At 37.5% G+C, this 14649-nt stretch overlaps 1 protein-coding gene across 1 annotated transcript in view; it reads right to left on the reverse strand.

Annotated features, from left to right (window-relative positions):
- LOC133532950 (multidrug resistance protein homolog 49-like) overlaps positions 1–13759 on the reverse strand; it is an 89945-nt gene extending 76186 nt beyond the window's left edge. Inside the window, exon 1 of the mRNA XM_061871828.1 lies at positions 13158–13759. Within this exon, the coding sequence (XP_061727812.1) occupies positions 13158–13283 (126 nt within the window). The 5' untranslated portion in view covers positions 13284–13759. The remainder of the gene's footprint in view (positions 1–13157) is intronic.
- Between the last annotated feature and the right edge of the window lie 890 nt (positions 13760–14649).

The raw sequence follows: 14649 nt of genomic DNA on the forward strand, positions 1-14649 counted from the left end.
CCATCCAGATCAAGCAACAAATACATTTTAACAGTGATCGATGAGTATTCCCGATTTCCGTTTGCTTTTCCATGCTCTGACATAAGCGCCAAAACTGTTATTAAACATTTAGACAGCATTTTTAGTATGTTTGGCATGCCAGCCTACATACACTCCGATCGAGGGACATCTTTCTTGTCGGCAGAGGTGAAGGACTTTTTCAACTCCAGAGGAGTAGCAACAAGTCGTACAACGCCATACAATCCGCAAGGAAATGGTCAAGTTGAGAAACTGAATTCTACCCTGTGGAAATCTATTCAGCTAGCGCTGAAGTCTCGAAACCTACCAATAGAATGTTGGGAGGATGTTCTTCCACAAGCGTTGCATTCGATACGTTCGCTGCTATGCACAACTACGAACTGCACGCCACACGAGAGGATGTTCCGCCATCCGCGAAAATCAGCAAACGGAGAATCAATTCCGACATGGCTAACTAGCTCGAACAAGGTTCTTATGCGACGATTTGATCGAAAATCGAAGTACCAACCGTTAGTAGAAGAAGTGGAGGTATTAGAAACCAACCCCACTTATTCATACGTACGGACTGAAGATGGACGAGAGACGACTGTGTCCAATCGTCACCTAGCTCCTCTCGGGTGCTGTGATAACGGTGACAACGAGTATGTAGCTGATGACCCTGAAAGAGCACCGTCACCGCCACCGTCATGTTCGCCACCTAATACGCCGATTTCATCACCGACACACTCATGCCACGATTCGCCGTTCGCTACTCCGTCGTCGCAGTCGCCATCCGAAACTCTGCAAGAAATGCCAGAGCCACCGAGCCCTGATAGAAATGAACCCACAGGTGCGGAACAACCCCGGAGGTCCGGCAGAATCCGGAATTCGCCTAAGTATTTATCCGATTATATCTGGCCCGGGTGAATGTGGTGAACCTCTTTACTCACAGCATTTATTATTTTTCTATCTTACATGCCGAATTCATATTGTCATTCACATACGTCATGTTTTGCTAATTAAAACCTACAGATAAGGTTTTGTCTATTATTTCAGTTTAAGGGCCTACGCTAGCTGACGCGGACGCCGCGTGCGCACGCTCGCGGATCCTGGGGGCGTACCGGGAAAATCGAAATTCGCAAATTCCGGGGATCTTTCTCTTTTACTCTCACTAAGACGTAATTAGAGTGACAGAGAAAAATGCCCGCAATGGACGAACTTCGATTTTCGCGGTAGGCCTAGTGCTCCCAGGCCAAATCCGTCGCACGCGCCCGCGCCAGTTAGTGCTGTTCATACAATTTCTTATTAGACGGGGCGTCCGTTCCGGGTAATCCGCGTCAGCTAGCATAGACCTTGTAAGTCATTCGGCTACCTAAAAGATACGAAACATAAAAAGTTTATTTTTGTAATCTAACTGAAAAAGTCGGTTCTGGCGCTCGCCGGCTGCTACCGCGGCACGCTCGCTTCGCTCGCTCGGCTTCGCTCGCTGTTAAGGCTCCTCTACACGATGGCCCAGCGTAGGCCAGTCCAAGAGAAGCATTTATGCGTTAGAGGGAGCAAGTGATATTGCTGTGTCATTCCACCGCATAGCTGCGTCCCTTAGGCTGGCCTACGCTGGGCCATCATGTAGAGGAGCCCTTAGGTCACCCAACGCCCTCCTTCTCGCTTCGCTCGTCGTCGCACCGCACCTATCTTGTCTCTGTCAAATGAGTAGGTAGACGTTATCGTATTGGTTTTAGCCATATGAATGATATGGCGAAAGAAATGTATTCCAAATTTTGTACAAATGTCATACTAATAATCTACTTAACAATAATTCTACCAAGTAAAACATTGTCATAATGAAAATTTGCCGAATGTTGGTTGCCAAAGTAAATCATCTGCGAAAAGTTGGTTGGATAGTGAAATTCGATCTATAAAACTAATGCGAAAAGGCAGAACGCCTTTTTGAGTATCAAATGTCTGTATGGACCCATACAACAGTCACAAATTATAGTCAAAGTCTTACAATCGCACTTTACTGACGATACGCTCCTAACAAAATGACAAGCAATCGTGACGTCACTATTGCTTGGAATTGGAAGCCATTTTGATTATGGAAAACAAGGAAATGGCGATTATGTCGGTGAAATATTGCATTTATATACACCGTGTTTTTTTTGATTTGCGTTAATTTCGAGGGTGCATTCCTGAGCTTAAATTAAGTAACTTTCTCAAAGATACCGATATTCTAACTAACTCCATTTCAGAGATAATCAATCATAAATTTTTATATTATAAGGCCCTTACGAGCGTGTACACTTGCTTTAGGACCTGTTTACTTATTAGTTAGTGTTTAGTGCGAGTTCATACATTTGCTACTAAACGTACGTACTATCTCGGACGATCGATGTTAGAAATTACATTGATATGTCACAGTTTTCAATTGTTTGGTTGAGTTAAATGTAATGCCCGTGTTACAACAACGCTATATGCAACATTTAGTTACTTTTTATAAAAATAAAAATAGTAAAAAAAAAAAACAAAAAAAAATATTTTTTTTGAAAATTCACTATGCCATTTAGTTTCCTTAAACGTACTTACCGAAACCCCGGAGTTAACGCAATTCAATAAAAACCCGGTGTATATATATAGTTGCTATATTTTTCGAATCGAATGGTACCATTTATTTTTTCCTTTTTGGATGTTTAACAAAAGCTTTAATTTTTAAAGTATGCGGTCTTGTATTTTCTATTATTCCCATATATTTTCTATCTACTCAATAAATTTCAACATGACTGTGTGAAAATTCCTATTTATATAAAACGTCAATGGACGACGTTTAGATTGACATTTGACAATTTTTATACGACATTTCCTATAAAATATATTTATAGATTTTAAAAGAATATTTTATGTACAATGATAATATTATTCAAATTTTAAATATTGCGTAATTACGACACGACTTATTTCTTCTTGCTTCATTCATAACAAATAAACGTAATTTAACACGGCCATTAAAAGGTTACATAAAATTACGTAGTTTTTAAGACTTAAGCTTAAGTACTATCATAAAATATATATTAAAAATCTTATAGTTCTAGGATTTAAAGTGCCCATGTGAAGTGTCATGACCGCTTACCATCAGGCGGGCCGCACGCTTGTTTGCCACCGTCGCGGTATAAAAAATGTCAGCCTGTATACTATCAGTAAAATCACGCGTCGCTGTCCATGACATTGACAAATTTTAATATCCTCTGTACCATTTATTATTTTTAGAATCATCTCGATGTCTTATCGTTTTTTTTTTTGTACTAAGGGGCCCCCTGATTACTAGTCCGCCAAACGATATCGGCCTGTCAGTTATTCGCAAAATCGCGAATAAATGACAGGCCGATATCGTCCGGCGAACCGGTAATCAGTAGGGCTAAGATGGTCGGCTGTTTATCATTTATCACCATGCCTGTCACGTTCTAACAAGTATGTAAGCGCGAAAGTGACGGGCACAGTGATAAGTGATAAAAATGGAACCATACTGCCACCGCAGTGGGTTCCTTTTGTCATTTTCCTATTTTCTTAGTTAAAGCGTAGGTGATGGCCGAGTGGATCTGACGTCCGACTTTCAATTAGGAGGAATTTAAGTACTGGCTTGTATAGTTGCTATCAGATATATCGAAGCAGCCTATAAGTGCTCAGAAATATCACAAACACGTCTCTAATAATTATCAAGGCGTTAATGGCAGCTCCAATATGTCTATAATGGAATGTGATATGATTTTTACCACTAGCTTTTCGATGAAGGTCATCGCCAGAAAACCGGACTAAACCCAATAAGGCCTAGTTTCCCCTCTGAGTTGGATCATGGCAGTCGCTTTCGTAAAAATTTGTGCTACGCCAAGTATTATTTCTATTCTTTATTCTTGCCGGTCCATATTGGGATACCCTCCTCCAATTAAAGGGTGAGGGGAATCTTTTTGGGTCAGAGGTGTAGGGTTAGAGCCGGTGTAGCTTTATTTGACGTTCATAAGCGCATTGTAATATGCCTACTTGAATAATAAACTAGTTTTATCTTATGAAATTATATAGTTGCCAAGCGAACCCCAGGCACCCATGAGCCGTGGCAAAAAGAACGCAGCGTAGAAAATAATTGTAATAGATTCGCACACATGTGAACGAAGTTCAAAAACCTGATCACAGAACTGGTTATCGTGAACCGCGGTGTCTGACCGACGCTCCCGCGCAGGCCTTGACACTCCTCCAACACTCTTAAGATTTGTCTATGGCTTAAGTAGGTTAAGAGTAAGGTAAAGTAGGGTTGGAAATATTAACTCAAAAATCTGGGTGCCAACGTCACAATCGCTTGCGCTTCGATAACGATACGATCCATGGCATCACTTTTCCATATTAGTGCGACAGTGATAGTTGCGTTTTTAGGGTTCCGTAGCCAAATGGCAAAAAACGGAACCCTTAAGGATTCGTCATGTCTGTCCGTCCGTATATCACAGCCACTTTTTTCCGAAACTATAAGAACTATACTGTTGAAACTTGGTACGTAGATGTATTCTGTGAACCGCATTAAGATTTTTACACAAAAATAGAAAAAAAAACAATAAATTTTGGGGGTTCCCCATACTTAGAACTGAAACTCAAAAATTTTTATTCATTAAACCCATACGTGTGGGGTACCTATCTATGAATAGGTTTTCAAAAATGATATTGAGGATTTTAATATATTTTTTTCTAAACTGAATATTTTGCGCGAGAGACACTTCCAAAGTGGTAAAATGTATTTCCCCCCCCCCCCCCCCTGTAACTTCTAAAATAAGAGAATGATAAAACTAAAAAAAATATATGATGTACATTACCATGCCAACTTCCACCGAAAATTGGTTTAAACGAGATCTAGGAAGTATCTTTTTTTTAATACGTCATAAACGGTACGGAACCCTTCATGGGCGAGTCCGACTCGCACTTGACCGTCTTTTTTTATTTAGAACACAAACAGTCCCATATACAAATGGATTTGAAGTATAATGTGCTGTACTTAATATACTTAAGAATAATAAACCTGGAGGTTCATTATTGAGTACATAATGTTAACATACATACTAACAGCAGAAAGAAAAAGAAACCATACTTAAATTTTATTTACCAGTCATTTAGAACACACTCAGTATCTACATGTCCTATTAACTCGTACGTTTAATGTAATAAGGCAGAAATTAAAAAAAAATTAATATGTGAAATTATATGGATGGTAAGTAGAAGATTGGTAAATAGGTTTAACATTAATGTCTGTTTCATTATCATCGGATAAGTTGTAATCATTTCTTTTTACTATTATCTGGTAGGTATTAGGATAACCGGAAAGTTCCATTTATACGTTTTATTATTTGTAATTATTTTAATACTTGAACTAAAACAATTTACGTTTAAGTATTTATTTATTTAATCTTTATTGCACAAAAGAAAAACAATCTTATAGTACAAAAGGCGGACTTAATGCCACGAGGCATTCTCTACCAGTCAACCTTAAGGCTAAGCAGAGATTGTGAGCGGTGCTACAATTACAATAGCAAAAATATATATGAAGCTATTAAATAAATACATTAAGAATCTTTCATTCTGCTAGCAAAGAAAGCACGTAATGATTTTTTGAAAGCGAACTTATTTGGCGCATTTTTGATGTTAAAAGGAAGTCCATTCCAAAGACGCGCCACCTGCACAATGAACGAATTTGACATGAACCTACCCGGTTCGGTGAAGAGGGATGGACAGAGACATATTGCCAGAAGAGCGAAGTAGACGGTCGCGGGTAACGCCATAATATTGAAAGTAAGTATCAATTTGAGACTAGACAAGGAAACTAGTGTGAAAATGACCTATATAATTGTTCAAATATTACAATGGATTGATTTCGTTCGCTATATCATGATTGAAATATTTCAATGCGATGTGTTTCTTAGCGACTAGGTTTAGAATACCTATAGTAAAACAGGGTAAGAAATATTAACTTCAAAAACATGATCAGAGAACTGGTTGTATTGGTCCGCGGTGTCAGACAGACGCTCCTGCGCAGACCTTGACACACCGTCATATCTTACAGATAGTTATATCGACATGAACCGTTGCATATTAACCCAGATGTCAATAATGACAATTATTTGGTTCGGGCTGATTTGATGATGAAGCCAGAAGGTAAGCCCCTTGTTTTTTTATACTACGTCGATGGCAAACGGGCATACGGCCCGCATGATGGTAAGCAGTCTCCGTAGCCTATGTACGCCTGCAACTCCAGATGTGTTACATGCGCGTTGCCGACCCTAACACCCCGCATCTTTGTTGAGCTCTGGCGACTTTACTCAGCGGCAGGAAGACAACACTATGAGTAGGGTCTAGTGTTATTTGGCTGCGGTTTTCTGTAAGGTGGAGGTACTTCCCCAGTTGGGCTCCGCTCTAGATCTGGAATCACTGTGCTGTGCCCTACCACACAAAGCGAGCTGACGTTCACAGTGCCCATACCTCTCTTTTGGACGTAGTTTAAGAACATACCCGGGTCCAAAAGTGTTTGGGGATATTAGTTCCGTTTTTTATGGCATTAAGTCAGCCTTTTGTACTATAAGGTTTTCTTTTGTGCAATAAAGATTAAATAAATAAATAAATAAATCTGACCTAACCTTTCCAGCCCTTATAAAATGTAAGGGGAAGGTACAGAAGTTCGCACTCCTCTGGTAGCTCTGTTGGTTATGGTTGCGGAGCCCAAGAGGGGATTTTTGGAGTTGAGCACGTCAGACATTGGTAGTATCAGTGCCATAACAAGGGTATGTTAATCTACCGATGTACATGGTCAGGGTGATATGAAAGAGTAGAAAATTAGAAAACAAAATTACTCGAACGTGTCAGATGTTCAAAGGGGATGTTAAATGGGCCTCAGAAAAGTGTCTACTTAAATAATCTGACGAGCTCGGAAACCTTGCTGCAGAGACAATTCTAGTCTCGTAAAAAAACAGAAATTTTCGTGTTTTTTTCCTTTTTTTGACAAATTTGCGTTCGGCGCTCGAGGTCACAAACTTTTGGATTATTCATTATTCATCAACATCATAAACAAGTCTGCAAAAAATCAGAACTACCAGATTTGACGCACACGAACCCCGTACTTTCAGGAGACAAAGTTACTGGATTAATAAGTGAGTCGAGTTCACAAACATGTTCACAAATATATTTTGGAACGTTGGTTCCAAAACATATTTACACGCCTCTAATCTAAGATTGACAATAAGTTCGTGTAAATATATTTTTGGAATGTCGGCTTGTAACCAGGGATCGGAAACCGGTATTTTTTGTATGAGAACGAAAACGGTATTTTTTCGTTCTTTGTTAATTATTTCATTCCTAATCGGGCAATCTAATAATACGAAGTCGTTATCTAAAAACACAACTGAGTCCTACATTTTGAGTATAAAATAAACCGAAATATATGGTTATTTCGATGTTTTTGCAAAAAACCGGTATTTGTGCACTCGACCGTACCTACATAATAGCTCTTATGACTAAAATCTACATGAATCAGTTTTAATACTAACCACGGTGGTTACTCCAATGCCCCCTGTTCGTGGTAAGAACGTCAGATGTCAGGGAAATGCCATCATGAAGCTTCCTAGACGCTGGCTCAAGAAATGCCACGATGAAGTGACTTCCTGAACGCTGGTGCATGAACTCTATGACCTTTGGATTAAACATCTACAACTTATCTACAATGACTGACGTTTGACAGGTGGACAATTAAATTAATTTAATTACATTTTGAGTCTTATATGTGCGTGTTTGTTTTAGATTTCAAGTTTTAATTTGACATGTATTTAATTTTTTTTTAATATTTTAATTTGTGTTATTTCAAGTAGTACGGGTGTCTGGCGACCTACGCGCTGGCGCTTTTTTTGCACAAAAACTTAGCCTCACTGTGCAGAGGGGGAACGCGGCCAGTGTACTGGGAACAATGCCTCAATCTAATTTAAGCTACTCATAGTGTTGTGTTCCTGCCGGTAAGTAAGGTTGACAGAGCTCAGCGAGGGGGGGGGGGGGCGGGTTTAGGCCATCAGGCGGGCCGTATGCTTGTTTGCCACCAACGTAGTATAAAAAAAAATTAAGCTTAGATTTATGATCATATAGCTAATAATTGTGTATGATAAATTAAATAAATTTGATTAGTATGTACCCACATAAAATCCCGCAAATAACAGTTAGTAGAAACACTACAATATTAAATTATAAACGTAATAATATTTGTAGCCTTTTTTATTATTATTAAGTTTATTTATAGTTTATTGTTATAATTATGTAATATCTGTGAAATAAATCTTACCTTTTACTTATGAAGGCAAAAAAAAATAAATGTCATATATGAAGAAAATGTGACCAAGGCCTCCAGTGCCCAGCGGTACAGATACGCGTCATACTCGTGAACGGGTGCTGTTTGTGGATACCGGTCTGTTTAAGCTAACTTTATGCGCTATACTTTATGCACATACTGTGAATGTCATCTCGCTTAGTGTGGTAGGGCACAGCACAGCGGATATCATTCCAGATCTACAGCAGAGCCCCACTGGAGAAGTACCTCCACCTTACAGAAAACCGCAGAAAAGCTAACAGCAGATTCTACTCATAGTGTTGTGTTCCTGCCGGTGAGTAAGGTTGCCAGAGCTCAACGTCTTAGGGCCGGCAACGCGCATGTAACTCCTCTGGAGTTGCTGGCGTCCATAGACGGAGACTGCTTACCATACGGCGGGCCGTATGCTTGGTTAGGTAGTATAAAAAAACAGTCTCTGAATTCAAAATCCGGGTACCTAGATTTGAACTCCCACCGTTCATAAATCATTGTCAACTCACAAATTTTGTGACAGCGCCACGTGCGAGTTTGTCTCTCTCTAACAATAATATTTTCACAACAGAAAAACAGAGATAGATGTTGTGCAATCTGTACAACGTTTAGATAATAAGCAATAAGTAGTGTTATGATATGACATACAGTTTTTAGGGTTCCGTAGCCAAATGGCAAAAAACGGAACCCTTATAGATTCGTCATGTCCGTCTGTCTGTCCGTTTATGTCACAGCCACTTGTTTCCGAAACTATAAGAACTATACTGTTCAAACTTGGTACGTAGATGTATTCTATGAACGGCATTAAGATTTTCACACAAAAATAGTAAAAAACTTAGAACTTAAACTCAAAAAAAAAAATCATCAAACCCATACGTGTGGGGTATCTATAGATAGGTCTTCAAAAATGATATTGAGGTTTCTAATATCATTTTTTTCTTTTATCTAATCTCATCATCTAATATCATTAGTTTGCGCGAGAGACAAATTCCTTCCAAAGTGGTAAAATGTGTACCCCCCCCCCCACCCGTAACTTCTAAAATAACAGAATGATAAAACTAAAAAAAATATATGATATACATTACCATGCAAACTTCCACCGAAAATTGGTTTGAACGAGATCTAGTAAGTAGTTTTTTTTAATACGTCATAATTGGTACGGAACTCTTCATGGGCGAGTCTGACTCGCACTTGGCTGCTTTTTTTATCATAAAAACTACTAATAGTAGTTAATGACGCATTTCCGTACAATTTGCGGTGGAGTTTCGTACAACATGCAAATCGCTTACGCTCCGTAACGATCGAAACGCATATATATTAGTGAATTTTGATAACCCTAAAAAGCCAAATGGGATAGTGTACATTAGAAAGGGACAGTACGATTCGTCCCTGTCAAACTTCGGTTTTGTAGCGAGTTTCTCTTCTGTACGTTAGTTCTAGTTATTAGTTTTTCTTGGTATAAGGAATTGTAATATATGACGTAATAGTAGTGTTATAATAAGCATGATTTTTAATCACTCAGCACTAAGTATCAAATTACATCTATTAAAATGCAATAAATAATTGAGTCGATGACATTCCACGCCTTCTCGAATGTTCAAAAATTGGATAAATAACGTGTTTGACGATAAAAATGGCTTTAATTAGGTTGTTCGTATTCATTTCACCAATTGTTTGTTAACAGTGTTTTATTTAAGACCGAGTGAGGAATGTCGCACCAAGACGTCAGATACGTCATTACCAAATTAAAATAGAGCTAGGCGGGACATATTGCCAGGCAGAGTCATTGCATATATCTAACGACGGGCCTTACCGGCACTAAGAATAAATTCAGTGGTGTCACGCACGAATTCGAGCCAATCGTACAGTCTAACGCAACTAGTTTCGACCAATCGCACGCGTGATGCGAACTCATCAACCAATCGCGTTGCGGCGTTAGACTGCACGATTGGCTCGAATTCGTGCGTGACACCGCTGTACTGGCCCCATTCTTATTGCCTGTATGGCCCGTCCTTAGATATAATATATGTTACCGGCCAGGCCAAAATGTTAACGGACTGGTGGCCACTAATAATTTCAGACGAAAGGAGTGCCTGGCGTCCGTTGGCTCGTTGGGTGGATGACATTCGGAAGATTGCGGGTCACTTCTGGATGAGATTGGCTCAGGACCGGGATAAGTGGCGCAGGCTATTAAATACATAGAAAACATAAAGGACGAATTGGACATTCAACTTTTAAAGCATAAAGCGGTAGAAATTTTACAGATGTCGCTGAAATATCAAAAATACTCCAAATTTTCTCTTAAATATCCCATGATTGGTGCCGTTAACATAACAGTTTAATTTATGTTGATATGTTTTGATGAAATAAAAATAAAAAAACTAACTAACACTTTAACAAAAAAAAATTTTTTTTTTTAACAATTCGTGCGACTAAATTTATGATAATGTATGTAATTTATTAAAAAGCAAGGAAATTTAAATAATGTATTTTGTAATATGCTGCGATTCCACTGCTCGACATACAGACACACAGAGACATATTTTTAATTTAAGATTAGTAGTTAAGCTTGTAGAAATGCATGTTTTTGTGAAATAAACAGATTAAATTTGCGTCAGCGGTTAAAAGTGTTAAACAGACATATATCAATGTATCTCGCTCACACTTACGGTCAGTGAGAGTGAGAGAAGAACGCGAACTTACTGCATTTTAATGAATACACGCTTTATTATTATTAAATGTATCTTCTGCCTATCGAATTAATGTTGGATATTTTTTTTACAAGGATCTTTTTGAGTGGAAACTTGCTTTAAATTCTCGTGTAAGTTTCTAGAAACATCTAATAATGTTCCTGCAGTTTTGAGAATATTCTGTAACTTTCACGTGTGACTATAAGATTATAACAATATATACCGTTGACAACTTTCGAGCCGTTGTGAAGAAATGTAGCTGTTCATCTTCCTAGGTCGCAGTTAGTTATGAAATTTATATCTTATGCACTAAAAAATCAAGGTTATTGCAATAACAGACAGATTATTAATATAAACTAAACAAACTTCAGTATTGTGTCATCTTAAATCCTGTTTTTAAATTTCATATTTACCAATACTGAATTGAAAGTTCTATTTGTTATTTTACTACCTCATCATCCTTTTATTTATACCAATTTTGTACTAAAACTACTGATCAATTTTTATTTTTATTTTTTTTTATTAAAATATTTTTATTTAGTATCTTAAAAAACAAATTACAATATCTTTTTACAAATAGGATTTTTACTTATTAAATCAATTGGATATTAAATAGTATCTGGGATATGTTTTAATAAACATATTCGTTTAGATACCTATGTTTTAGTTATTTTATATGATTGTATACACCATTAATTTTACTTTAAAAAAATTAATCCAAGGAGATATAAAAATATAGCTTAGTTAATGACTTAGGTATTCTGTGACGATATATCAACTCTATCTAATAATATTTAAATAAAAACAACTCGAGCATTTCTTTCTTTTGCCACTTTTTTATCTGAAAAAAATATAGGAAAAAAAATGTCCCAAAATTGCCATACATTTTTCTAACTTTCTGTTTTGTTACCGCCATACAAAGTATATGGGGAAATGGTAACACAATAGGAAAAAACTCTGGACATTTTTTTTATCCCATTAGGATCGAAAGATCTCGTGCTTTTGAGTCCATAAAACACGAAATGTATAAAAACAATACAATATTAATGAAAGTGCCATTTTGTTAAGAAACGCTCATTTAGATTCAACGTATTATCTAAAATATAACTGAACTGCAATATAATAAAGAATAAATAATATAAACGTTCTACTTATATCTATCTACTGATAAATTCACTGGCATTTCTTTGACTTCAGTGAACTAAACAATCAAACAACCAAAGAATAACATTTTACTAAATTAAGTTATATTTATATTAAGTTTCGCCTCTACAAATCAGTTCAATTTAATTAGTGCTCATTTTCGATATCCTGTATTATACACGCTGTATAACTGTGTATAAGACATGGTGTATACAGTATGTATATTAACTAATAACCATTTACTCAAACCCGTAAATGTTTAAGTCATACTGAGTAACAATTACTATGGGACCAACCCCGAAAAAAAAATGGACTCTCCCATGGAAACTTTCAACGCGAGAAAAAATCAAACGAAAATAATATTTAGTTTCAAATAAAAGGTAGTCTGTATTAAATTATATATATTAATAATTATTTGTTTAAGGAGTGTGGTAAATTTGTAAATAATGTATATATTAGTTAATTGTTTTATACAAGAGCTTTATAAGTCTTACAAACTTGATGTTATAAAATTTAATGGTCCACAGTTTTTATGACTTTCCCAATATTATACTTGGACAACGCTACGTACTCCATAAATTGTCGTATTATATCAGGTGAAGTACTTTAATATTATTGTTATAACATATGTAATATATACAATGTGGTTGTACTTAATAAATTAAATTAAATTAAAACGCCAGACCAGCTAAAATGTACGAAGTAGCCAAATTTTATTTCGTGATTTCGGGGTTGGTCCCATAGTAAAAATGACTCAGTATACCCTAAACATTTACGTGTTTGAGTGAATGGTTTTAGTTAATAAACATTATTATTATGTAATTTAATGGTATAAAAACGCCATGCGCAAATCTCCATAGCGCTTTAGTTTTTGAGTCAAATTACGTATAACTCTAACCTTGAACGTTTTTTACTCAAATCTATCTAAATCCTAAAAATATAGCCAAGTTCATTTATAAATAACTCACCAGCTGCAGGAATCCCACTTCGTCCGTCCTTGTCTCATTTCCTTCTTTCTCCTTCTTTTTCTTCTTGAGGTCCATTTCATGCGCTTGCCCTTTGTGGTCCACGAATCTTTTAGTTTGACCCTTCATAATCCAAAACACTTAATATTTAAAATAACTCTAAATCGTAAAAAGAACACCAAAAAATAAATTAAGGTTGAAAACACGTGTTATTTTTTATTAAAAAACACTGCGCACAAATAAAACTACTAAAATCTGTTTTAGTTTATCGAACAGCTGAACTAAGTTTTAGTGTCCGCGTTTTAGTTAAGTTCGATGCGACGTGCGCTGTTCACCGCGGCGATCAGTCTACTGAAGCTTGGCTTGACGCGAACAAGGTAAATATTGTTTCGCCAAAACGTGAATAAGCGGCCAAGTTTGGTGGGAAAACTTAGAGGGTAATGGAGACGACTTTTCCATATAACCGTTGCCCCAATTTTCCTCCCAGGATATATTTATTTATTCTTTATCGCACAATCATTCCAGATCGCGGATGTCATTCCAGATCTAGAGCAGAGTCCAACTGGGGAAGTACCTCCACCTTACAGGAAACCGCAGCCAAATAACACTAGACCCTACTCATAGTGTTGTGTTCCTGCCGGTGAGTAAGGTTAGGTTAGGGTCGGCAACGCGCATGTAACTCCCCTGTAGTTGCAGGCGTACATAGGCTACGGAGACTGCTTATCATCAGGCGGGCCATATGCTTGTTTGCCACCGACGTACTATAAAAAAAAAACAAACGAAATACAAACGTACTAAAGGCGAACTTAATGCCATGAGGCATTTGGACAAAGCAGATAAGTTGTAAGCGAGTTGGACCCGGGTATGTCCTTAAACTACGTCCAAAAGAGAGGTATGGGCAATGTGAATGTCATCTCGCCTTGTATGGTAGGGCACAGCACAGCAGATGTCATTCCAGAATCCAGATCTAGAGCAGAGCCCAACTGGGGAAGTACCTCCACCTTACAGAAAACCGCAGCCAAATAACACTTGACCCTACTCATAGTGTTGTGTTCCTGCCGGTGTGTAAGGTTGCCAGAGCTCAACGAGGGGGGTGGGGTTAGGGTCGGCAACGCGCATGTAACTCCTCTGGAGTTGCAGGTGTACATAGGCTACGGAGACTGCTTACCATCAGGCAGGCCGTATGCTTGTTTGCCACCGACGTAGTATAAAAAAAAAAACAAAATCATGATGTATAAAAATTCGATAAGATACTTTTAAGGACGCAATACATACAACCATATTTGATATTAACACTATTTGCCCCTTCGATTGTTTTTTAGATTTTTTAATTATTATAAGAATTGGGAGCGTGCACGACTGTCACGCAACCTAGTGTCCGCAAGTCTAGGGGAAAACGTCAATTCACTACATCTTATAAAACTACTCCAAAAAAACTACTGAACGGATTTTCATACGACTTTCATCTATCAATAGAGTGATTCTTGAGGAAGGC

This window comes from Cydia pomonella, chromosome 28, assembly GCF_033807575.1.
Source record: "Cydia pomonella isolate Wapato2018A chromosome 28, ilCydPomo1, whole genome shotgun sequence".
Taxonomy (NCBI): domain Eukaryota; kingdom Metazoa; phylum Arthropoda; class Insecta; order Lepidoptera; family Tortricidae; genus Cydia; species Cydia pomonella.